This window comes from Ornithorhynchus anatinus, chromosome 5, assembly GCF_004115215.2.
Source record: "Ornithorhynchus anatinus isolate Pmale09 chromosome 5, mOrnAna1.pri.v4, whole genome shotgun sequence".
In the NCBI taxonomy this organism is placed as follows: Eukaryota; Metazoa; Chordata; class Mammalia; order Monotremata; family Ornithorhynchidae; genus Ornithorhynchus; species Ornithorhynchus anatinus.
Genome location: NC_041732.1, coordinates 41310313 through 41337603, shown reverse-complemented (window position 1 = coordinate 41337603; position 27291 = coordinate 41310313). Strand labels below are relative to the sequence as shown.

The 27291-nt window shown below is 42.6% G+C and overlaps 1 protein-coding gene across 5 annotated transcripts in view; it reads right to left on the bottom strand.

The window, feature by feature from the left end:
• The window catches only part of CSGALNACT1 (chondroitin sulfate N-acetylgalactosaminyltransferase 1), a 258159-nt gene that overhangs the window by 75559 nt on the left and 155309 nt on the right, over positions 1-27291 (bottom strand). For all 5 annotated transcript variants that reach the window (XM_029066246.2, XM_029066245.2, XM_029066247.2 and 2 more), the window contains one exon: positions 5821-6732. In XM_029066246.2, coding sequence (XP_028922079.1) covers positions 5821-6454 — 634 coding nt within the window. In that variant the 5' untranslated portion in view covers positions 6455-6732. The remainder of the gene's footprint in view (positions 1-5820; positions 6733-27291) is intronic.

Sequence of the window (27291 nt, the reverse complement as noted above, 5' to 3'; positions counted from 1 at the left end):
TAAAGCCTGAGAAGCTTCCTGAACAGATTCTGAGACACTAACCCCAGCCAACCTGGCTGAATTAAAGTCCCAAGGACAGTGTGACTGAGACTAACATTAATTTGAATATGGGAAAACAAAACCCATTCGAAATAACTTCAGGGTTAGGATTTGGGTACAGAATAAGAAGTAATTTAATCAGTTTTATGTATTGTGCTTACTGGGTCAGTGAAGACAAGGTCGGATAATGTTTTAGGAGGAGGTGGTTGACAATGGAGGCTGCTGAGAGGTCGGGGAAGATTAGAATGCACTATTGGATTTGGCAAGAAGGAGATCATTGGTGACTTTTGAGTGGGCAGTTTCTGTGAAGTGAAGAGGATGGAAGCCAGACTGGAGGGGATCAAGGAGAAAATTGAAGGAGAGGAATTTGAGACAGCAGGTGTAGACAACTTGCTCAAGGAGTTCAAAGAGGAATAACAATGTTGGTATTTGTTAAGCACTTACTATGTGCAGAGCACTGTTCTAAGCGCTGGGGTAGATACAGGGTAATCAGGTTGTCCCACTTGAGGCTCACAGTTAATCTCCATTTTACAGATGAGGTAACTGAGGCACAGAGAAGTTAAGTGACTTGCCCACGGTCACACAGCTGATGAGAGGCAGAGCCGGGATTTGAACCCATGACCTCTGGCTCCCAAGCCCAGGCTCTTTCCACTGAACCACGCTGAGGAATGGTGGAAGGAGATTGGGCCATAACTGGAGGGAGGCAAGGGATCAAGGGAGGGTATTTTTTAGTATAAGGGAGACATAAGCATGTTTGAAAGCAGTTAGGAAAGAAGCCATTGAAGAGTAAGTAGTTGAAAATGGTGGTCAGGGAGGGAAGAAGGAAGGGGGGAAGCTTTTTGATGAGGTGCGAAGGGTTAGGATCAAAAGCACAGCTGGAAGGGGTGGATTTTGAGAGGAGGCGGGAGATCTCTTGAGATACTGCTGGGAGAGTTGAAAAGGGGGCAGGATGAGAGAGGAATTGGAGAGGAGCAGGGGAGATTTTAGGGAATTGTACTAGGGAATTTGATTTTAGGGAAAAATAATTGTTCAGTTAATCTCAGCTCTGCTTATCGGCTTGGGTGTTTCATTAGACTCACAAGCAAGCTTGCTTTCCAGGACCCTTGGGGAGCCCCACAGTGCACAGGGCTCTTCTTTAACTGATCTCTTCCTTCAAAAATTAACTTCTTTTGAAATTGGCTTATATGGCATGAATATGATCCTTTTTCCCTAACCTACTTCATTCCTAAAACATTAGAAAAAACAAAACCAAAGATGAAAAATTTAAGAACAGACTTAAATCCTGACTTTTTATTCTTTGGCAGCCAAATTATTCACGCTGATTCATTCTACAGTATTGTCAAACATCAACTTGCCCATTTGCACTCCCAAGAGAACAAGGAATATCAAGTGATAACAGACTAAGAGGCTTTTTTGTAGGCATATCAATTAAAGTAGTATGCATATGCCACCAGATGAAAACCCTTTTTTTTAGTAGATATTTGAGTATTGAAGGTCACCAAGGAATACAGGGAACAAAATGAAGCCTATTAATTTCTATTGCAAATTCTCCTTCCTGGACATGGCTCTGATATCCTATGGGACAAAGTATCATAAAGTGCCTTGTGTTACCTGTTATAAATCATAATCTTACAACTGGACTACAGCTTTATATTGCACAAATCTCCACTAATTTATTCATTTTCCCAATTTTTTCATTTATTCATTCTTGCATTATTTTCCTCCTGCATCCACTGTAGGTGTATAATTTGCTTGCCTGTCTCCCTGTTAGACAAATTCCTGGGGGCAGTGATTATGTCTAATAATAATAATAATAACTAATAACAATAATAAAATGTGTTAAGCCCTTACTATGTCCTCAACACTGTATTAAATGCTGGGGTAGATACAAGATAATCAGGTCCCACAAGATAATGATAATAATGGCATTTGTTAAGCACTTACTATGTGCAAAGCACTGTTCTAAGCTCTGGGGAGGATACGAGGTGATCAGGTTGTCCCACGTGGGGTTCACAGTCTTAATCCCCGTTTTACAGATGAGGTAACTAAGGCACAGAGAAGCAAAGTGACTTGCCCAAAGTCTCACAGCTGACAAGCGGCTGAGCCGGGATTTGAACCCATGACCTCTGACTCCCAAGCTCGTGCTTTTTCCACTGAGCCACTGAGCCACGCTGCTTCTCTAGGAACAGAGAAGGTTAGTGATTTGGCCAAGATCAAGTAATGGGTAAGAGGAGGAGCCAAAATTAGAACTCAGGTCCTGTTACTCCCAGCTCTGTGTTCTTTCCACTAGGCCCAAGGACTACTCTAATGCATTATAAACAGAAAATGCTCAATGAATACTGTTGATTGAAATGAAACCTGTAAAGTAAGCTCTTGATTTACCAAAACTTCATTATGAGGGCCACTTTTATCATTAGTGTCCGAAGACTCCTTTGACTCCTAACATTCCCCTTGATGCTCCCCAGTAGATGATGTGAACTCAAAGGTGGAGTATATATATTTTTACTCACAGCATGTACATGCAACCTACTGTCCACCTTTCAAAACTGGGGATAGTGAACTCAAAAGTCAATGAACCCTAGTTGAGTAAAGTCATAATCCCAATGAATCAAATAAATGCATGCTACTCTCCATAGTCTCCATGCTACTCTCTAGAGAAGCAGCGTGACTCAGTGGAAAGAGCCTGGGCTTGGGAGTCAGAGGTCATGGGTTCTAATCCCAGATATGCCACTTGTCATCTGTGTGACTTTGGGCAAGTCACTTAACTTCTCTGGACCTCAGTTCCCTCATCTGTAATATGGGGATGAAGACTGTGAGCCCCATGAGGGACAACCTGATCAACTTGTATTCCCCCAGTGCTTAGAACAGTGCTCTGCACATAGTAAGTGCTTAACAAATACCACCATTATTATTATTATTATTACTCTCCTCCTGCAGCTTTAGAAAACACTTTCCCTGGACCTCTTGCTTTTTTTCTCCTCTTTCTAATAATAATAATAATTATTATGTTATTTCTTAAGCATTTACTATGTGTCAGGCACTGTTCTAACTGCTGGGGTATATACAAGCAAATCAGCTTGGACACAGTCCCTGTCCCAGGTGGGGCTCACAGTCTTAATTCCCCTTTTACAGATGAGGTAACTGAGGTCCAAAGAAGTGAAGTGACTTGCCCAAGATTACTCAGCAGATAAGTGGCAGAGTCAGCATTAGAACCCATGACCTTCTGACTCCCAGGCCTGTGCACTATCCACTACACCATGGGCTGGTGCCTAGTTCAGGAGCGAGTTTGGGGGTGAGTTGTGTAGGGTGCATAATCTCATACTCCACAGCATTCCAGTGTGCTTCCTTCCCTGGCATATTGCAGGAGAACAGAAGGGCTAAAATTAAAATGATTATACATGAATGCCAGCTTTTCCTGCCCTGAATCCTCCTCCATAAATGAAACAGCCAGGTTACTCGCCACTGAAAAGCAAATCTGTTGTCTCAGCACAGTGCTAAGGGCTCTCTCTCTCTCCCCTGCAGAGTAAATTTAAGGGAGGACATCTCCAGGGCCTTAGGACTACATTTTCTCCCTTGCCATGGTGGGTAGGCAGGAGAGAATGAGGCAAGGTAACCAATAAAGTCCTTTGAAAGTATAAAAAGTGTCAAATAATAATAAAATGAATAATTCTAAGGGTGGCTAGGCCTTCATACAAGTTTGTTTTTTTTTTAAGACATTCTGGAATATCAATCAGGCCACATTTTCCTCTTATCTCTGCCACTGAAAACCACAAGCCAAAGCAGAACAAGAATGTCCTGTAGGGAATAAGAATATGTACATAAATGTTGTGGGGCTAAAGTTGGAGTGAATATCCAGTGTTTAAGAGGTACAGATCCAAGAGCAAAGCTGACACACAGGGGAGGGCAGGGAGGGTAAATGAGTGCTTAGTCAAGAAAGGCCTCTCAGAAGAGATGTGATTTTAGGAGCGTTTTGAAGAGAAGGAGAGTGGTAGTCTACCCCACTGAGGGTCTTTCTCACGCTGTCATGCTTTGGTGCAGGGCCAGATTGCTTCGTGCCTCCCAAACAGGGTCTGGAGCCTGGCAAGAGTACAGGGAGCTCACTCCATACCCACTGGATCCGGATATATCCACAGAACCTGGTCCACCACTGCTGGCCTCTAAGCCCAGCCTGGGGCCTATTGTACCTCCATTACTTGGGCAGATCTGGGGGCTTCTCTCTCCCATACCAGACTCAAGGGCCAATTTGGGCCCTCCACCAGGGAGCATGGCGACCTCCTATCTCTAAGCCATGGCCCCTTAATACCCTGTGATGTGATCCCCCCTCAAAGCCCCACTCTGAATCTCCCACGAGCGCTGGAACCCACAGTAGGAGGCCTAAATTGGTGTTGAATCCACACTGGGAGAAAATGTACTTCCTTATGATTTAAATTGGGATAAGAGGAGACACAGTCAATTGTAAGTTTCAAGTCCTTACCAGTTTTAAACACCTCAATTAAGCATCCAGTTAACTCTGCTTTCCATACCTTGCCTCAAAGAGCTGCCCTCTCTCCCTCTAAGCCTATTTCAGAACAGCTTGGGTCACCGTTTGATGTCGAGCCCAAAGATTTCTCAATAACCAGCACCCCTGGAGAGTCAGTGCCAATGTAGAAAAGCATTGTATTGGAAAAGATCCTAAAACAGGAATTGAAGTGAACAAAAGGATGGGAAACACAATTAAAGGTAGGCAAAAGAAGCAGAGAAGCAGCTTGGTCTAATTGAGGGAGCCTGGGCGTGGGAGTCAGAAGAACCTGGATTCTAATTCTAGCTGTGCTGTGTGACCTTGGGCAAGTAACTTCACTTCTCTGTAGCTCAGTTCGCTCACCTGCAGAATGGTAATTCAATACCTGTTCTCCTTTCTACTATTAACTGTGAGCCCCATGCAGGACAGGAACTGTGTCTGACCTAATTAACTTGTTCCTATCCCAGCGCTTATATCACTATTTGACACATAGTAAGCACTTAACAAATAAAAATGAGGCTGTGGCACCGCCAACATCTAGACATCTTTTAGGAAATAGCCAAGGACACAGAGAGTGGATCAATATCAATCAATTGCATTTATTGAGTGCTTATTATACACAGAGTACTATAATAAGAGCTTGGGAGAGTACCCTAAATGATCTCAGAAGGCCCCACCCAGGAGTCAAATTACAGAAAATTATTCTCAAAACAAGCAGTAATGAGAGAGGGCTTTAAGAAAAACCTGTTGATGCTGAACAGACATCGTGGATTAGTCTTTGATGGAAGTGTAGGCGGCTGCTTTCTTTCCAAATTAAATTAGACTAGACCAAATCCAAAGTCACCCTACACTCTTTTAAGGGAGGCTGTTGGCTCTTCCATTTAATTTCAGGGATTCGTCACTGAACACATGGATATGGCTCAAACCTAGCCAGGCCTAGTTCCAGCTGGGGGAGATGTCTAAGAAAGAGTGTAAATCCAATTAATCAGAAAGTTCCTTATTAAAGTCTTTTTGGGTTTGTCATGTCTATTTTTTGCTAAGACCAGAAGCTTCTCCAACTTCTGTCAAAAAGCCCTTAGGCTGCCAGTTGAGTGACTTTCAATGGGAAAGCAAAGTGGAGATCAGATGAATGTGAAAAATAGAATCCAGGCTACAGATTGGCTTCATACAACCTTCCATCAGCTCCGTTCCTAGTGTTTTGTCGACCCTCAGTGATGTCACCCTATGATTAGAGAGTGCCACTTTCTCCTATTTCCCAGCCCAATTCGAAAGCATATACCCACCTTCAATGAAATCTGAGGCTGCGTAGGTCCGGCCATTGCTGTTGCTTTCCTCAACTGGGCTATTCAGGGTCTCGAGGGCCGATTCGATGGCCTCCACCAATTCGTCTCGCTTGTCTTTCCTCACTGGCTTCTCCTCCGGGTGGCGGGTCAAACCCATCTCCAGCTGGTACACCTTCTGCAGCGTGAAGCTCTCAAAAGGCACCGCAGCGTACTCGGTTGACACCTTGACACCAGCTTGCACCTCTGCTTTGCCAACTTGGGAGTGCAGGAAGTCCAGCAGGTCAGCCTGGGCCTTCCCAGGGTGGCCCTGGCCTACCCCTAAACCCACAGTGTCACCATTGTGATCCTGCACGTTCTTCAGTTGCTCGCTCCTTTCCTGGAGCTCATCCTTCAACTGGGCAATCTGTCTCTTCAGGCTGTTGATGTAATTCCGGTGCTGCTCCTCCCGCTCCTGCAGGATGGCCTGGTAGCCTTCTTTGCCTGTTGGGCTGTTGGCCCTGGGCAGGGCCAGGTGTTCCTCATCCCCTTTCGGAGTACAGGCCAGCATGTAGAGGACGGAGACAGCACAGCAAAGAAGCACGAGCAGAACCACCACCCTAGAAATCCAGGCAAGCATCCCTCGACGAAGCATCATGACTCAGGGATCAGCCAGGCGTTCAGCACCATCAACGTTGCTGGGGTGGATCCCAGAGTCCCCCCAGCTTCCAGATCCAGTCTAGATCACCAGATATAGGCACAAGGGGATATGAGGTACTTTTGTCCATTTCTTCCTACATCTCTCACTCAATCCTGTGCCATGTCTCAGAGGTCTATTAGCACTTGGACAGTTCATAGGTCGACCTGCAAGGTACTTGCCAATCCATATAAACTCCCATTAGTCCGAACAGCTTGCAGGAGACAACAGGGAGAGGTCTGGAAGACAAAGGACACCCAATTACTTCAGGTGGGAACATCCTAAAAGAGAAAAGATGGTTCTCTCTCGGGATCACTGTGCCGGAGGGTTGGGTGGGGGGTGTAGGAGAAGGCTCATTAGAGGAAATCTGGCTAACAAAGAATGCAGGTGTTTTCTTAATTATATGCTGTGCAACTCCTCTTCAAACCTCCTGGGGCCTGTGCTCTGTCTCCTTCCTTATCTCCTCCATCTCTAAAAACAATGCCACATGGATATTGCTCTCTGTAACTATTACCACCTCCACAAAACAAAAAAACAAAAAACCCCAAAAATGTTAGAAATAGAGAAAGTAGCATAACACTGGTAAACCAGCTTTTAGAAAATTAATAATAGTCCAGACTATCTTCTGATCTGACATGTTTTATATAACCCATTGTTTATTATAGTGCTTAGCGCATGCTAAGCTCTTAATACCATAATTAATGAACTGTTTGTCATCTCTTTTAGAGCATAAGCCCCTCAAGAGTATGTTCCAGTATCTCTCTAAACCCTGTTCTCCCAGTGTTTCCAAGTATTCTATGGAAACACAATTAGGTTCTTCAGGAGGTGCATTTACTTATATTATTAGGAGATTGTTTAGGACATCACTGTACATATATATGTATACATACATATGTGTATGAACATGCACACACGCACACACGTGCACACACACACACACATCCCCCAAACCAGTCAATCGAATTTATTGAGCACTTACTGTGTGCAGAGCACTCTACTAAGCATTTGACTGAAAACAATATAACAATGAACAGACACATTCCTTGACTACAATGAGCTTACAGTCTGGGGGAAGGTGGGAGAAGAAAGACATTAATAAAAAAGGACTACAAATATGTATGTGAGTGTTGTATAGCTGGGAGGGGGAATGAATAAAGGTAGCAAGTCAGAGTGATGTAGAAGGGAGTGGGAGAAGAATAAAAGAGAGCTTAGTTAGTAAAGGGCTCTTAGAGGAGATGTACCTTCAATAAGGCTTTGAAGGGGAAAGAGAGTAATTGTCTGTTGGATACAAGGAAAGAGGGCGTTCCAGGCCAGGGGCAGGTAATGTGTTAAAAGTCAGCAGAGATATAGACGAGATCAAGGTACTGTGAGAAAGTTAGCATTAAAGGAGGCAAGTGTGTGGGCTAGGTTGTAGATGAGTAATAATAATAATAATGTTGGTATTTGTTAAGCGCTTGCTATGTGCCGAGCACTGTTCTAAGCGCTGGGGTAGACACAGGGGAATCAGGTTGCCCCACGTGGGGCTCACAGTCTTAATCCCCATTTTACAGATGAGGTAACTGAGGCACCGAGAAGTTAAGTGACTTGCCCAAAGTCACACAGCTGACAAGTGGTAGAGCCGGGGTTCGAACACATGACCTCTGACTCCAAAGCCCGTGCTCTTTCCAGTGAGCCATGCTGCTTCTCTAGAGAGGTAAGGTAGGAGAGGAGAAGGAGATCGAGTGTTTTAAATCCCAACAGTGAAGAATTTCTGTTTTACATGGAGGTGGATGGGCAACCACTAGAGTTTCCTGAAGAGTGGGGAAACATGGCCTGAACGTTTTTGTAGAAAAATGATCAGGAAGCAGAGTGAAGCTTGGACTGGAGTAGAGAAAGACAGGAGGTAGGGAGATCAGCAGGGAGGCTGATATAGTAATCAAGGTGGGATAAATGAGCCACTTGTCAGCTGTGTGACTTTGGGCAAGTCACTTCACCGGGCCTCAGTTGTCTTATCTGCAAAATGGGGATTAAGACTGTGAGCCTCATGTAGGGCATGGACTGTGTTCAACGGGATAAGCTTGTATCTACCTCAGTGCTTAGTACATTGTTTGGCACATCCCAAGTCCTTAACAAAGCCATTACAAATAAAGGGCATAGATTTTTAGGCTCTCTCCATTTTTCAGGATCTTGCCAATGTTGCCAGTTTTTTGCATGTTGGCAGAACTAGCTTCTTTGAGCGGCTAGCAGTTTCTCAAAATCCTCTATGCCAGTCATTCAGCCTGGCACCATAGATGCAGAGTGCTTCTCTTTCTGCAGGGATGTTATGTGAAAGAATGAGTTGATATTTATAAGAGATTTCAGCTTCTCAAATGGAAAGCACTAATTACCAAGGAATATTACATGTTAGAAATGAAAATGAAAATGCAGCCTGGGTGTTCAAAATGACATTGTGCTGCTATTATAATACTTATAAAAGCAAACAGCTCCTGAAATACCTTAGTCATATCAGACTGCAAAGCAACATGGGGAGAGGAGCCCTGAATAATAACAATAATAATATTGGTATTTGTTAAGTGCTTACTATGTGCCGAGCACTGTTCTAAGCGCTGGGGTAGATACAAGGTAATCAGGTTGTCCCACGTGAGGCTCACAGTTTTAATCCCCATTTTCAGATGAGGGAACTGGGGCACCAAGAAGTGAAGTGACTTGCCCAAAGTCACAGAGCTGACAGGTGGCAAAGCCAAAATTAGAACCCATGACCTCTGACTCCTAAGCCTGTGCTCTTTCCACTGAGCCACGCTGCTTCTCTAATCATGGAATAGATTAGATGGAATGGATAGATGGATAGATGGAATAGAATAGATGGAATGGAATTCCTGAATCATGTGACCCTTTTTTTTTTAAATAGTATTTGTTAAGCACTTACTATATAAAGCACTTGTGTAGATGAAAGCTACTCAGGTTGGGCAGAATTGGAGCCAGAATTAGAATCCAGGCCCCCTGACTCCCAGGTCCATGTTTTTTCCCCAGGCCACGTTGCTTCTTTTCTGCTGAGCCATGCTGTTTTTGATTTCTATCTTTTCTAGTTTGCTATCAATGGATCTACAGTAATTTTTTAAATGGTATTTGTTAAGAGCTTACTAAGTGCCAAACACTGTGCTAAAATCTGGGGTTGATACAAGGTAATCAAATTGTACACAATCTATGTCCCATATGGGGCTCACAGTCTTAATCTCCCCCTCCGGACTGTTCCCCCCCACCCCGACACTAGACCATTAGATAGTTTCAGGCAGGGAATATCTACCAACTCTACTGTATCATACTTTCCAAAATGCCTAGATCAATGCTCTGCTGACAGTAAACGTTCAATAAATAAGTTTGATTGATCCCCATTTTACAGATGAAGTAACTGATGCACAGAGAAGTGAAGTCATTTGCCCAACATCACACAACAGACAAGTGGCAGACCCGGGATTAAGCCCCTGAACTTGATTAAGGATTTGAGATATTCCTAGCCACTCCAAATCCTCTGAACAATGTCACAGCTGTAGCAAATCCTTGGCTGGTTCCAATCAATTTCTCCTTACCTGATTACCTGACACCTAAAATTAATAGTGTGCAAAGGCTGATGACCACTTCTGACCCTCAGGGATGCTTTTGCATTAATAAGTTTCTAAAATATTGATTGAGCAACTGTATTAGGTTGAAAGTGGCATAAAGACCTGACCAAGGAATTCAAGACCATCTTCATGCCTGTAGCTCACAAGCTCCAGGGTGAGAAAGGTTGAATCCAATCTTTCCCCAAGGGATGTCCACTGCATGGCATGCTCAGATAGTATCACCCACTAAACTTGCTGAAACCAGACTATTCCCCAGAAACTCAGGCCAGAATTGCTCCTCAGAGGTAGAGTAACCACATCTACTTTGTCCCTGTTTGTCCCTGTTTTGCCATTCAGACTCTATGACAAGACTATAAACTCACTGTGGGCAGGGAACGTGGCTACCCACTTTGTTATACTGTACTCTTTCAAGTGCCTAGTTCATTGCTCTGAAAACAGTAAGCACTCAAAAAATACCACTGATTGATTGTTAGAGGATTCTCCTCAAATCCTACTTCTTGCAGCAAACTTTCCCAAACTAGGCGCTAACCAAAGCTTGCGATAACTGTTGTGCTGAAGGTACTCAGCTTGAGCCTACGAAGAATGTGTCTTCTCACTTTATTGGACCCTCCCCGAGGCCTTAGTACAGTCCTCTGAACATATTAGTGGATCAATAAGCTATGGAAAAGCAGTATGGCTTAATGGATAAAGCATGGGCCTAGGAGTCAGAAGGACCTAAGGTTCTAATCCCAGCTCCACTATTTGTCCGCTGTGACCTTTGGCAAGTCAATTAACTTCTCTGTGCCTCAGTTATCTCATCTGTAAAATGAGGATTACGATTTTGAGCTCCATGTGGGATATGAATTGTGTCTAACCTGATTACCTTGCACCTACCCCAGAACTTAGTACAGTGCCTGGCACATATGAGCACTTAAATACCATAAAAAGAATAATTACCACAGAGTGATAGCAAAGTAGAAAAGAAATAAAAAACCAAGCATCATCTTTAAAGTGAGGATACCTATAGTATTTGCATGTGGATAAATGTCCTGAATGGGTAATATGGCATGACACTTTAAAACATTCATTTCTAGAAGGCAAGGATGCGCATGCTATAAAACCCTAGTGCATTGTGGACATTCAAAAACTATTAACAGCAACATCTCCACCTAGGGGGCCAAGAGGAACGTATCACTGACCCATTTACATCCTTGGTTACAGGATTCTAGTAGATCCAGCTGAAGCAATTATGGTGATGGATGAGGTTAAAAACATACACTGTCATAGCAGATGGTTCCTATGACCTTTTTTGCTCACTGTGATCAAGGATGTGCAAAACTACTTTCAATAATGACCATGTGATGACACAAAATCATCTCATTTTCATGAGACTTGCTGTTGGGTAGAGAAGCAGCATGGCTCAGTGGAAAGAGCACGGGCTTGGGAGTCAGAGATCATGGGTTCAAATCCCAGCTCTGCCACTTGTCAGCTGTGGGACTGTGGGCAAGTCACTTCACTTCTCTGGGCCTCAGTTCCCTCATCTGTAAAATGGGGATTAACTGTGAGCCTCACGTGGGACAACCTGATGACCCTGTATCTCCCCCAGCGCTTAGAACAGTGCTCTGCATGTAGTAAATGCTTAACAAATACCAACATTATTATTGGGTAGGCTGACCAAGTCATCTGCAGGAAGCAATACCAATGAGACTTAGAAGTCAGGTAAGATCAAAGCCAGCTGCAGCTCTGGACCCCACTCCCAAGACAGGCCTTATGAATGATGAAGAGGGCTTTTCAAGGAACAGCGATAAATCAGACCGAGCATCTTTACTTCTGTTCCAGCCAGAACCCAGATGAGTTTATGGGAAAAGAACAGGCAGTGTCGAGTTAGGTCTGGAAGTGGTAGACCGAAGAAAATAACACTACTGTGTAAGTAGGCTTCACTTCAGCGTGCACAATTAGTTCATTGACTGCTTGGGGCGCAAGCTAACTTTAGTCAAAGGGTTGGTTGTGCTTCCAGAATATAGACCTACGTTATATCTCGGTGGCTTGCACAAACACACTATTCATGTGGGTAAAAGGAGCATCTTGTTCAGGATTTCTGTTCAAGAGCTCTTCAGAATTTTCATAGGTAGCTATTTCCAAATATTTGTTCAAGAACATTCATTTACAATTCACTTAGAATTTTCTCCTTTCATTTTCTATTTTTAATTTACCTTTTCAGACAAACAATTCACATGAAACTATGTTTCAGTTGGTAAGAGGAACCGAAGGAAGGCAGACTAATTGAAATCTCCAGTGATTCTGGCAGGGATGCTAAGAGCGGGGCTCTCTGTCCTGTGTGATCATTTGCAATTCTGGTTTTTGGTTTCTGGCTCTTTTCAGCTAGTTTTCACCCCTTCCACTTTGAGTCCCTGCTGGGGTCTCTCCTCAGCATGGCGTAGTAGATAGAGCCTGGGTGTCAGAAGGTCATGGGTTCTAATCCCAGCTCTTCAGCTTCGCTGCTGTGTGGTCTTAGGCAAGTCACTTGCCTTCTCTGTGCCTCAGTTACCTCATCTGAAAATGGGGATTAAGACTGTGAGCACATGTGGGACAGGGACTCTATCCGATCCAATTTGCTTGTAATAATAATAATAATTGTACTACTTGTTAAACACTTACTATGTGCCAGGCATTGTACTAAGCACTAGGGTGGATACAAATAAATCAGGTTGTACAGAATCCCTGTCCCACAAAGTCTCAATCCTCATTTTACAGATAACAGGCACAGAGAAGTTAAATGACTTGGACAAGTTCACACAGCAGGCAAGTGGCAGAGTCAGGATTAGAATTCATTCATTCATTCATTCAACTGTATTTACTGAGAGCTTACTGTGTGCAGAGCACTGTAATAAGCACTTAGAGAGTACAGTACAGCAATAGAGACAATCCCTTCCCACAATGGGCTCAGACATCAGTACAAGTAAACAGGCATCAGTATAAAGAGAATTTTATCTATATATATAAGTGCTTTGGGATGGAGAGAGGGGAGAAGAGCAAAGGGAGCAAGTCATGGTGATGCAGAAGGGAGTGAGAGCTGAAGAAAAGTGAGGCTTATTCTGGGAAGGCCTCTTGGAGGAGTTGCACCTTCAGTAGGACTTTGAAAGGGGGGAAGAGTGATTGTCTGGTGGATTTGAGGAGGGAGGGTGTTCCAGGCCAGAGGTAGAATGTGGGTCAGGGATCAGTGGCGAGATGGACAAGATCGAAGCACAGTGAGAAGGTTAGCACCAGAGGAGCAGAGTGTGTGGGCTGGGATGCAGGAGAGAAGGGAGGTAAGGTAGGAGGGAGCAAGGTGATGGACAGCTTTAAAGCCATTACTGAGGAGTTTTTGTTTGATACAGAGGTGGATAAGTAACCACTTGAGATTTTTGAGGAGAACGTAGGTCGTTCTGACTCCCAGGCCTGTGCTCTCCCCAATAGGTCATGCTGCTTCTCACAACTCTTAGTATAATGCCTGGTACATAGTAAGTGCTTAACAAATACCAGCGTTTGAGCCCCTCTTTCTTAGCTCTGTTCATTTTACACTAAGCTCTGGCTGTACACTGTTGGCTGCAGACTGAGTTCTAGACTGTAAGCTCTTTGATGGCAGGGCTCATGTCTACCAGTTCTGTTGTACTCTCCCAAGTGCTTTAGAACAGTTTTTTTGCACAGAGTAAGCACTTCAAAAATATGATTCATTGGATCAGTTCTGTGTCCTTAACATTCTTCTTCTCAGTCCCTCTCTGCTGTCTGCACAAATGCAGTCAAGTTGGAAGAGAGGCTCAGTTCCATGACTGTAGAAAATAATAATTTTGAATTGATAATCATTTTACCAACAGAATTAAAGGAATTTCAAACATCAAGGTAGAGGCAATTATAATTGTGGTATTTGTCAAGCTGTTTCTATGTGCCTAGCACTTACAATATGTTAAGCTCAGGGGCAGATACAAAATAAGCAGATTCGACACAGTCCCTTTCCCACACGGGGTCCACAGTCTAAGGGGAATTCTCTCATCCTTTGTATTTGAAGATTAGACCATTAATGTTGAAACTTATTTAACATGTGTATCTGAATTGGCCAATGTGGGATGAGCAGTTCCAACCCCACTGTGCCTACACAAAGACAGCCCCTTATTGTGCTGTCATGCCTGTTGTGCTCGGTGTCTTGCACTATTTTTGCTTTTGCTTCCTTGTCTCATGATCCTGACCAAGCTCCTCTCCAACAGATTATTTTCTGGTGGCAGTGCAACCTTCTGGTCTCTCTGTGGCAAGAGACTCCCATTTTTCTCCTGGAATGCAGCACTGTCTGAGGCTTTATTTTACAGCATCCTGTATTGTGATGAATTTTGCCAATTTTGCCCCAATTTAGGTTTTGGTAGGAATCTCTGTGGTGAACTTTGAGTATGTTGGCTCTAAGCTTAGTCAGATAGCCTGTGAGTGCATAAGGGTTTTTTTTTAAAGGAATTTTATATTAAGAGATCATATTTTTCCCCCAGATCATCTTAATGATAGATATCTATCTAGTTGGAGCTGAATCACCAAAAACAGCCTTGATTGGTTATTCCATCCTAGACCTCTTAGATGCCTTTGGGCCTCTTCTGATCTTACTCCCTTCACAGCCATTTCCTTGGGGAGCTCATCTGCTACCACAATTTCAACTACCACCTCTATTCCGATGACTACCATATCTACATCTCTAATCCCTACTTTTCTTCCTCTCTGCAATCTTGCATTTCCTCCTGCCTTCACGACTTCTCTACCTGAATGTCTTGCCATCCCCTCAATCTCAAATTATCCAACGCTGAACTTCTCATCTTCCCTCCCAAACTTTGTCCTCCTCATGATTTGCCCAACACTGTTGACAAAATCATCATCCTTGTTTTACAAGCTTGAAATCTTGGCATCATCCTTGCCTCATCTCTCCACCCCACATATTCGGTGAGTCACTAAATCTTGTCAATTCTATCTCCACAAAATATACAGAACTTGCTACTTCTCCACCCAAATGGCTATCAAACTCTTGTCTTATCCCATCTCAACTACTGTATCTGTCTCCTCACTGACTTCCCTGCCTCTACTCTCTCCCCTCTACAGTTCATGCTTAACTTGGCTGCCTGAATCATTTTTCTAAAGAATCATTCTGCACACATCTCCTGACTCCTCAAACAATAACAGTAAGATAATAACTGTTAAGCAATTACTAGTGTGCCAAGCACTGTACTAAATGCCGGGGTAAATACAAGATAATCAGGGTGGTTACAGTCTCTCTCCCACATGGGGCTTACGGAGCTAAGAAAGAGTAGGATCTAATTCTCATTTCACAGATGAAGAAACAGGTACAGAGAAGTTAAAAGACTTGCCCAAGGTCACACAGCCAAGTGGCAGAGCCAGTTCCTCTGACTCCAGGCCCATGTTGTTTTCAATGGGCCAGCCCACTCAAAAATCTCCAATGAATGCCCATTCACCTCTGCATCAAGCAGAAACTCCTTACCATTGGATTCAAGATACTCATTCACCTCCTTCCCCTTCAATTATCCTTGCTCCTCCACCCTACAACCTCTAACACCAGCCTGCTCACTGTCCTTCACATTTGCCTCACCATCATTGACTGCTTGCTCATTGCTCCCTCTTGCCGGTAACTGCTTCCCCCATATATCTAACAGCTGTGCACTCTCCCCAATTTGAAAGTAAGACTAAAATCAAATCTTCTCCAGGAAGACTCCTGACTAAACTCTCAGCCCCACACCCATGCACTTAATCCCACTCATGCTGAATTTACTCACACCAACCCTCAGTACTTATGTAAATGTCCTTATATTCGATTGCTTCCCTTATCATTCATTTCAATGTCTGTCCCCATTAGATTTTAAGTCCCTTGAGTGGAAAGATTGCACTCTCCCAAGGTCTTAGAAGAGATTCCTGCACATTATAAGCCCTAAATAAATAGACCGTAGGTCATTGGGGGCAGGAAATGTGTCATTTTGTTGTTGCATTGTACTCTCCCAAGTGCTTAGTATAGTGCTCTGCACACAGTAAGTGCTCAGTAAATATGATTGAATGAATGAATAAATACTACTGAGTGATTACACCCACCAAATGGGTTAAGAGAATTTCAACACTTCTCTGGTCAAGTCCTTCTAGGCTATGACTGCCCAGGTGGGGACAGAGCAATCCCTTAGAGTCCAGGGTGGCCAGCCACCCAGTGAGAGGAGAAGATGAGCAGCCAGCACCCCCAGATAGCTGCTTTTGATTAGGTAGATTCCCAAGATGCTGTGTGATATTGAGCAAGTCTCTTCACTTCTCTATGCCTCAATTACCTCATCTGCAAAATAATAATAATAATTGTGGTATTTGCTAAGTGCTTACTATGTGTCAGGTACTGTACTAAGTGCTGGTAGGGATACAAGTAATCAGGTAGGACACAGACCCTGTCCCACATAGGGTTTGTGGTCTTAATCCCCATTTTATAGATGAGATAACTGAGACACATAGAAGTGAAGTGATTTGCCCAAGTTCACACAGCAGACAAGTGGTGATTTGGGATTAGAACCCATGTCCTGACTTCCAGGCACATGCTCCATCATTAGGCCATGCTGCTCTTAATGGGGATTAAGCCTGTGAGTCCCAAGTGAGACATGTGTCCAATCTAACTTGTATCTACCCCATTGCTTAGTACAGTGCCTGCAGCATAGTAAGCTCTTACTAAATATCATAAAAAAGAAGGCACTCAAGGAAAAATAACCTGCCTGCACAGATTTGACCTACTATCCTACTATCAGTCCTACTATCCTGAAAATTACTAGGGGGGTTAGCTGCCTTGCAGGACAGATACCATTCTCTGAAAAAGAAACCGGAGAGTTCTGTAAAATTTTTCATCTTAGCCCAAGGTTGGCCCTAGGCAGATATGGCCATCATACTCTCAGTCTAATGATGAGAGAGAGCCGTGAATGTGGGAGAGGGAGGAATTTCAAGCTTTGCAGGATGGTCACAACTTACATGCATGCTATAAAAACCTACTTAAATAATAAAAACAATTTTGAGGCCACTAGATCAAATTATATCTAAATTTGGCCTATTTCAAAACCATTTTTGAAAAATGAACTCTGGTTTCAATTTTCTCCTTGCAAAAAAGAAGAACCCTGTTGAAATCTGGGTCACTAAAAATATTCATAGCAATAGTACAGGAGTCTGTGATGTAAGGTATTCAGAATCTCCTCTCCTTTACCTGGGAGTACATGAAAAGTATGTTCCTGTGCTGTTGTCTCACACCCTCAGCAAAACAGTGTTTTCCTTGCCCTACCCTTGCCTGCCCCAGCCTCTTTGCTAATTGTGGCGAGGCAGGCTCCTAATCAGAACTCAGGCCACAAATAAGTCACAGTACAAAGCTTCCCCAGAAATTCACACTGTTCATTGGCAAAGTGGAAAGAACATGGGCCTGGGAATCAAAGGACCTAGGGTGCTAATCCTAGCTCTGCCAGTTGTCTGCTTTATGACCATAGGCAAATGATTTAATTTCTCTGTGTCTCAGTTCCCTCCTCTGAAGAATGAAGATTCAATACCCGCGGTCCTGGAACGCCCTCCCTCCTCACCTCCGCCAAACTGATTCTCTTTCCCTCTTCAAAACCCTACTTAAAAATCACCTCCTCCAAGAGGCGTTCCCAGACTGAGCTCCTCTTCCCCCTCTACTCCCTCTGCCATGCCCCCTTTACCTCTCCGCAGCTAAAGCCTCATTTTCCCCTTTTCCCTCTGCTCCTCCACCTCTCCCTTCCCATCCCCACAGCACTGTACTCGTCCGCTCAACTGTATATATTTTCGTTACCCTATTTATTTTGTTAATGAATTGTACATCGCCTTGATTCTATTTAGTTGCCATTGTTTTTACGAGATGTTCTTCCCCTTGACGCTGTTTAGTGCCATTGTTCTTGTCTGTCCGTCTCCCCCGATTAGACTGTAAGCCCGTCAAACGGCAGGGACTGTCTCTATCTGTTGCCGACTTGTTCATCCCAAGTGCTTAGTACAGTGCTCTGCACATAGTAAGCGCTCAATAAATACTATTGAATGAATGAATGAATACCTGGCTTTTTTTGGTGGTGTTTTTTTTTTTTCTTAAATTGGTATTTGCTAAGTTCTTATTATGTGCCTGGCACTCTACTAAATGCTGGGGTGGATACAAGCTAATCAGGTTAGACACGGTCTCTGTCCCACATGGGGCTCACAATCTTAATCCCCATATTTACAGATGAGGTGACTGAGGCAAGCAGAACTAAAGTGACTTGCCTGAAGTCATAGAGCAGATATGGGGTGGAACAGGGATTAGAACCTAAATCCTCTAACACCCAGGCCTGTGCTCTGTACACTAGGCCATGCTGTTGTTCTACTTAGACTGTGAGTTCCATGTGGGTCAGGTACTATATCCAACCTGATTAACTAGTATCTACCCCAGTGCTTAGTAGTGATTGGCAGATAAGTGCTTAACAAATACCCCAATTATGATGGTGCTTATGATTATTAATCAATAAAGCATTCATTAAAAGCAAGGGTTGCTCCAAAGCCCAGCCTAGACATAACAGACCCAGTGGACAATAAGGGGGATGGCTTAGTGATAAACATCAGAAGGGCTATTCTAATCCTGGCTCCTCCACTTGTCTGCTGTGTGATCTTGGGCAACTCAATCCACTCTCTGTGCCTCAGTTACCTCATCTGTAAAATGGAGATTAAGATTGTGACCCCTATGTGGGAATGGACCATTCCATGGACTATGTGGGAATGGACCATGGGAGAAGCAGCATGGCTCAGTGGAAAGAGCACGGGTTTTGGAGTCAGAGTTCATGGGTTCGAATCCCGGCTCGGCCACTTGTCAGCTGTGTGACTTTGGGCAAGTCACTTAACTTCTCTGTGCCTCAGTTACCTCATCTGTAAAATGGGGATTAAGACTGTGAGCCCCACGTGGGACAACCTGATTCCCCTGTGTCTACCCCAGCGCTTAGAACAGTGCTCGGCACATAGTAAGCGCTTAACAAATACCAACATTATTATTATTATTATTATTATGTCCAGCCTGATTATCTTGTATCTATCGCAGCAAAGTTGCACATTTTCCTGATTTATAATGGGAATAGGTTGATTTGGAAGGAAAATCGCTTTGTCACCTATCAGAGGTCAGTTCAGTAATATAATAATAATGTTGATATTTCTTAAGTGCTTATTATGTGCAGAGCACTGTTCTAGGCGCTGAGGGAGATACAGGGTAATCAGGTTGTCCCACATGAGGCTCACAGTTAATCCCCATTTTACAGGTGAGGGAACTGAGGCCCAGAGAAGTGAAGTGACTTGCCCACAGTCACACAGCTGACAAGTGGCAGATGCGGGATTTGAACCCATGACCTCTGACTCCCAAGCCCGGGCTCTTTCCACTGGGCCACGCTGCTTCTCGTTAATTGTTCTCAGTGCTGCCACCTACCTCTCTGGCCTTGCCATATCCTTCCACCCCCTCTCCTCCCATCTGCCCCTCCTAATCTTCTCCTTCCCCTTCCCCTCTCTCGCCCAGCTCTTTCCCGCTCTCTCCTCTGCCTCCATACAATACAGGATGCATAGAACATTGAATAAGGTAGTTTTGGAATTTTTATTCACTTCCTTTTCATCATGTTTATGCTAAAATTCAGTCAAGTTTTACACACCTATAGGGAAGGATTGACTATTCTTGGCTTAAATGGAAAAAAGAGCAAAGGTCTTAGTAGGATTATGAGGAACTTATGAAACTATAGGCTCTATTTCTCTGATGGCACAAATCATCATGAAAACAGCTACTCAGTCCAGGAACATTTCAATTTCCTGGGGATGGGGGCAGAGGGAGATATCAATAGATCTTTGCCAAGGCTTAGGGTTCTAACCTACCCTGCCTCAGCTGAATTTTGGGACTAAAGTGACCAGATTTATTGTCCTTATAGATGGGAAAAAACTGTAGGCTTTCTGGGTAAGTGGCCACAGAGGCAGGGGCAAAGAGGAAGGAAAGCAGGAGAAGGGGAAAGAGTTAAGGAGAGAAGGGAAGAGGGAGGAACATAAAAGGTTGAATAATAATTATAACTATAGTATTTGTTAATAATAATTATGGTATTTGTTAAGTACTTACTATGTGCTAAGCACTTTTCTAAGCTCTGATGACTTACTACCTGCCAAGCACTATACTAAGATAGACAAAATAATCACTATAAGTACTGAATAAATATCAACATTGGGTTCACATTCTAAGAGGAAGGGAGAACAGAGATTGACCATTTTACTGATGAGGAAACTGTGGCACAGATCAATTAAGTGATTTGCCCACAGCCACAGAGCAGGCAAGTCTTGGAATAATAATAATACTAATAATAATTGTGGCATTTGTTAAGCACTTACTATGTCTCAGCTACTGTTCTAAGTGCTAGGGTAGATAGAAGATAAACTGTTGGACACAGTTCCTGCCCCACATAGGGCTCACAGTCTACAGATGAGGGAACTGAGGCACAGAGAAGTGAAGTGACTATCCAAGGTCACAGAATAGACAAGTAGCAGAGTTGGGACTAAAGCTCTGACTCCCAGGCCCATGCTATATCCACTAAACCATGATACTTCCCTAAGGCGGAGACAAGTAGCAGAGACAGAATTAGAACCCGGGTCCTCTGATTCTCAGGCCCACGCTTCTTCTGCTAGGCCAGAAAGGGAGGGGGTGATGAAGGCAATGGGGAGACTGGGATAAGGAGCCGCAGGGGGGAGTCAGGGAGCGTCACTGAGCTGACAGCCATCAATTATGACTAACCGGGATTCTACTGGAACCCAGGTGGAAGTGCTGGTGGAAGTAGGAGAAGGAAATAATAAAAATAAGAATAAATAATAATACAATATGGATATTATTATAGAATCAATATCCATAAAAAGATAAATGTGTACTCATGCTCAAAAGGTGGAATAACTCAATATTTCATGCAAGGGAGACTTTGAGACTTAAAATTGCAAAGATCAAAGTCCCAAGGATCTGTTCATACCTAATAATAATAAGTACTTGTTAAGCACTTACTATATGTCAAGCACTGGATTCAACCTTAGGGTAAATACAAGATAATCAGGTTGGACACAATCTCTATCCTACTTGGACCTTGCAGTCTTGTATGAACACAAGATTTACTAGAATTCTTGGCACACAGCAAATTCTATCACAATAAAAGATTTAGCCAGGGGGCCTCTCTCCTTTCCTGAACCAAGGAAACAAGGCCCAACAAAAACACCAAGCAAACACAACACCATTTTTTACAGAGATAAGGTGTTTTTGCTATCCTGCCACTCTTTTTCCACTTGAATCCTCAGAGAGAAAGGAATGAATGAATGAATGAATGAATGAATGAATGAATGAATGAATGCCTCTAAGATACATTAGTGGTGTCAACAACAGGAAGAGTTCATGTACTTGCAAAAGTCGTTCATTCCCTAGGAACCAGGAAAAGAATGACCACTGGTTCCACCAGATGAAGAAATTGATCTTTGCCACCAGGCAAAATGAGATTATGATTAGCAAATCTGAGAAAGAGTAAGCTCCTCTAGACTGTAAACTCACTTTAAGCAGGGAATGTGTCTACCAACACTGATATATTTTATTCACTCAAGTGCTTAATACAGTGCTTTGCACACTGTAAGTGCTCAATAAATACTACTGATTGATTGACTCCGATCAGCTAGACCTTGATCTTCAATTGCTTAACAACTACTCTGAGAATAGTAAATACATTCAGTTCTGACACAATACATGTCTTCCCTACATATTTTGGCTATGAAAGATTAAGGAACATTCACTCAACAGCAAGAACCTCTTTGAACACAGCACATCTTGATGCCAGAAGAAACAGTTTATTCATACATATGTGAGCCCAATGCCAGACCAGGTGAGTACAAGTTTTCCTTTGCATGCGATTCTGCAAGAACAAGGTTCTACATTATGGGACCACTGGGTGTTCAAATAAAATGAAGTGCCTCTCAAAATGCTGTTGGACTGCAATATGCCTACAGCTCAGAAGAGCATGAATCAAGACTTGAGCTTCCAAGTTTCACCTCTTGGTGTGAGAGACATTTCTCATGTCCCAAAATATAAAACTATAAAGCTGCTTCCTGGAACAATGCTGAGCTGAGTTCTTTGAACCATTGTATACATCCTTATCTTCACACTCCGTTCAGAGCTGTTGGGATCAGGAATAAAGTGGCATAACAGTAAGAGGGGAACAAATGGGTTTGAATGATTGCTTTTTATCACTAGATATGAATCTGCAATAGCTGTTGAAAATTGAAGCTAAAAATGTTTCAGAAGAATGAGAGCACAAAGGAGAAATCCATGTTACACTGACAACCAACATCCAATTTAAAAGACTGGAATGGCTCTGAAATCATTATCTTGGCATGGGGTTTGAGAAGCAGAAACCCTTATATCTCCACTCATCACTCTCCTAACTGGCTCCGAGGTTGCAAGCAGAGAACCACTCAGAGCCAGATGTGACTGGGTGATGCACATGAGCACTGATCTTGGTCCTGTGAGAAGGAGAGGGCAATAAGTGAAGGTGTCTGTGGGCCATTCTCAGTTACCTGGTGCAGTTGAGGTAAAAGTTGCCTGTAAAAGAAAGGCATTCACCATTCTCCAAATAACCTGAGGTCTTTTTCTCTTTCAATAGCCTCCTCGCCTATGGCAACAAGAAATTCAGAAAACATTTCTTTCTAGCATTCAGTGATGTCTGAATAACCACTGTTTACTAATAAATGTATTTTTGTATATATTTATTTTCTACTGCATCATTAGGCAGATGATTGGCAGGGGTGAGAGAGTGCAAGTTTTCCTTGTCGAATACTAGCACTGCACTCAATTGCTTGGCATAGGTTCTTCATCCCAAAGTCTTCATGAGTGGGTCAATACTCTTCCATCATTTTTTTCAAAGGGGGACTCCAACAAAATGTAGCCATGGACCCAGAGAAATTTTATTTTCAGTTTCTGGGCAATCTGACTTATTCTCCTCCACCAGCCTCCCTCATTGGGTCTGAAAGCAAGACAAGAATCCATGAGTCTTGTCAAGGACCTTTTTTTTATTATTATTATTCTATTTTTTATGAGAGAAGTGCACTCGATTGATAGAAACCTAATAGATCTAAACAAATGTGATTTTCCTGTGGACAGAAAGGGTAGAAAAGTGGTTTCAGTTGTTAAGAAACATTGCTTTAGTCACGATTAAAAGCCTGTATTCAGACAAGGCTTATGAGACGCACCTAGAGCTAATATAGGGCTGATTGTTTGCTCATTTAAGTTCATGGAGCTTCAATCCCAAAGCACACAGTTCATTGTTGAAAGCTGGAATTTCTGTTGAACATTCTACAGCATCTATGTCTTAAATAGATGCATGCCTTATACATGTATGCATGCATTCATTCACACACATAGCACACATATACACTGTGAGTTAGAAATCTATTAATGGATATATTTTTCCTGAGAGTTCATCAGTTCTCATTGCCATGGCAATGTACACATATTCCTGAGCCAAAGGAGGTGAAGAGTATTCTAACAGTAATAAGATTACTACTAATAATAATAGCCAGACTCAGCCATACCATATTCATTAAGGGTAATAATAATAATTGGGATAACAATGAGGGTGTAAGTGTTACGGTACATACAATTACAATCAGATCAGGCCCACTCTATCTCATATGGGGCTCACAGTTTAAGGAGGGAGGAAAACAGATATTTAATCCCCATTTTACAGATGAGGAAACTGAGCCACAGAAGAGTCAATAGGTTTACCCAGGGTCACACAGCACGCAAATGGCAGAGCCAGGATTAGAATACAGATTTTCTGACTCCATGGCTTCTCTCTGCTTTCTTGTTTTGTTCAAGTTTAGCCATGATTTCCTCCATTTGTCATTGTGGGTAGCGAAAGCTTTCAGGTTGTGTAGGTAGGGAGCCAGGTAAACACCAAGGAAGGCAAGCTTGTTGGTTGTCCATCCCCATATTTCCCTGCTCCCCTTGCTACTCCTGTTTTAGATTCCCCAAAACTGGCAAAATGGCCCAAAAGCTGCCTTCCCCAGTCTGCCCCACACCACTGGCATACCCAAGGACCTGGCTCAGGCAATCTGATTGGGCATCTATAATGGCACAGTCAACTTATTGCAGTGCTATGTAGTTCAATGTGCTTTCTCAACTCCAGTGATTCAATATTTGTAATTTATTTATATATCTGTAATTTTAATTATATACCTGTAATTTATCCATATATCTGTAATTTATTAATTTATATTAATGTCTGTTTCCCCCACTAGATTAAGCTCATTTTGGGCAGGGAATGTATCTGTTACATTGTTCTCTCCCAAGCACTTAGTTCAGGGCTCTGCACACAGTCAGCACTCAATAAATGTAATTGACTGATGGAAGAGGTGACTCTTCCTGGAAGGATTTGGGAAGAACATTTGGTGTGACTTTGTTGATTTCTTGAGTTGGATTTATTTCTATTTTATTCCTTTCAATTTGAGTTGTTCTAAATTGATTTAAAAGGAGAGGTAAGGAGGAACTTCTTACAAGTTAAAGAAACCAGTAGCCAGAAAATCATTGCAATGAGGGTGGTCCCATTTGTATACTAAGGAAATAAGTGAGAGGAACAATTGGTCCTGCATTAAAGAACAAGGTTCCACAGGAACCAGCAGCATTGATCGCTACCCATTCCAGTAAAAGGCAATCCTCAAATGGGAAAACACACTGGTGATGACCCTGCAAAAGCCATTAAGCTGGGGCCAGGGAAGATGAATTGAACTGCGCCAAAGTAGTATTTCTTGGCAGGACCGGAGGCATAAAATTGAATCAGAAGTGGACTGCTCCCAAATGACTTAAATCTCTTCTCGAATGCACAGATGTAGACGGGGAATGACAACTACAAAGGTCATGAGAAATAGTGCATGGAAATTAATAAAATAATAATTGAAAAGAAGCAACTTATCTCCTATTTGTTTTGTTCTCATAGATCAAAAGACCAAATACAGGCCATTAGGAGAGGGTTGTGGTCATGGTTTCTTAAGGAATACTCTCAACACATAGAAGGGAGGGGTCCCCCAGGATTTATAGTGGGGTGGGTAGATCTATGAGAATGAAGGGAGGGGTACATTTCTAAAAGAAATCCATGAAGGTGTTCAACATTCTTAATGAATTCCAAAACAGAGTGAGAGAACTTCTTGCTTGACCCTAAACAAGACAATATGCAATCACTTGATAGTATAAAGTGTTTTGTCAAAAGGCAATTACTGTGTTCTCTGCATACAGTAATTGCAGACAGTAAGCGCTTAATAAATATGATTGAATTGCACATGACAGTGATTTATCCAAATTATCATTAATTTATCAGCATGCAAAGAGCTAACCGAACTAATCATCAAACATAAACTTTAACACCAACTCTAAAATTAAACCCACCCTAAATTTAGCCCTAACCTGGCTTGGGGAGAAAATTGAAGCTTAAACTTGGATCTCTGACAGATGACAATATTATTATTATTAATAATATTAATAATAATATGTGTTCAGGGCTTACTATATTTCAAGCATTGTACTAAGTGCTGGGGTAGATATATGGTAGTCATGTCCTTCATGGGGCAAACAGAGCAAATAGGAAAGAGAAGAGGTACTGAATCCCCATGCTGTAGTTGAGGGAATTGAGACTCACAGAAGTCGTTACTTGCCCAAGAACACATAGCAGTGGCAGAGTCAGGATTAGAACCCAGGGCCTCTGACTCCCAGACCTGAACATTTTCCACTAGACCACATTCCTTCCATAAGTGTTCTTGCTGATGACTGACGTGGCTTTATCATTTTTGGCAATCTGTCAAAATTTGTAAATAATGGCTTTTCTAACATATGAAGGAAGGAAACTGGATAAAAGAACTACCTAATTCATGAGAATTGCTTCAAGACAACCAGTCTACAGAAAGTAATTTCTGATTGCTATTTCTGGATAACCAGAGTAATTTTATCCAAGAACACAAATGAAAATACTCTATTGAATTCTATATGTAGACACTAGAATGACTGGTTCAATCAAATCACATCTAATAACAGCAGTAATAAAGAATGCATAAATTTAATAGGTCTTAGAGCTGCTAATGCACTTAGATAATAACTAATCACACTCCCATATCCATTCTTAGAAGGAACAACTAAAAATGTGAGCTCTTTATCACTTAAAAAAACAGTAGAAAATAGAAAGTTACCCCTTTACCTACTCTCATTTTTTAGGGAATCCTTAGAAATGGGACTTGATAAACTCATTGTTAGGGGAAGCTATACTATACTTTGATTTCCTAAGAACCTTTAGAGAACTATTTTGCTCAGTGATTCTGAGATATTGGTCTTTCACCAGACTACAACTTTATGCAATTTCAAAGCCCTTCTGAAATCCTGCCTCTTCCAGGAGGCCTTCCCTGATTGATTTTTCTTCTCTCCAGGTCCTGTCTTCCCAAATTCCACCAAGCACTTTCCCACCTTCTCCAGCACTTAAATACTCACAAGTCCCCTTACTACTTGTGTACAATATCAACTTACTCTAACCATTTGCTCATTCACATATCCATCTTTCCATTCTCTTCTCCCTATTTGTTGTAATTATTGTGTTTGGCTAGATTGTATCATCCTTGAGGGCAGGGATCATGTTTTCTAACTTTATTGTATTCTCCCAAGAATTTAGTATGGTGCTCTGCACCTAGTGTACACTCAGTAAATGCTAGTAATTGACTGAACTGTATTTCTCTAACTACATGTGCTGGAGAAACAAGATAAGGGGTCCCAAGCCCTGCCTTTCATAAGCAACTTTTCCAAAAGGGATTCTGGGAAGAGATGATGGCTTCAGAGACCATTTTTTATGGTGTTTATTAAGTGCTTAAACTATGCAAGAAGCACTGTTCTAAGCCCTGGGGTAGATACAAGTTAATCAGGTCAGACATAGGTGAATCAGGTGAATCCCAGCTGGGGTTCACAGTCTAAATAGGAGGAAGAACAGGTATTTCATTCCCATTATACAATTGAGAAAACAGACACAGAGAAGTTAAGTGCCCCACTTCAAAGCCTTAATGAAGGCACATCTCCTCTCCTCTTCTTCCACCCTCTTTTGTGTTGCCCTGACTTGCTCCTTTCATTCATCCTCCTCCCTCCCAGCCCCA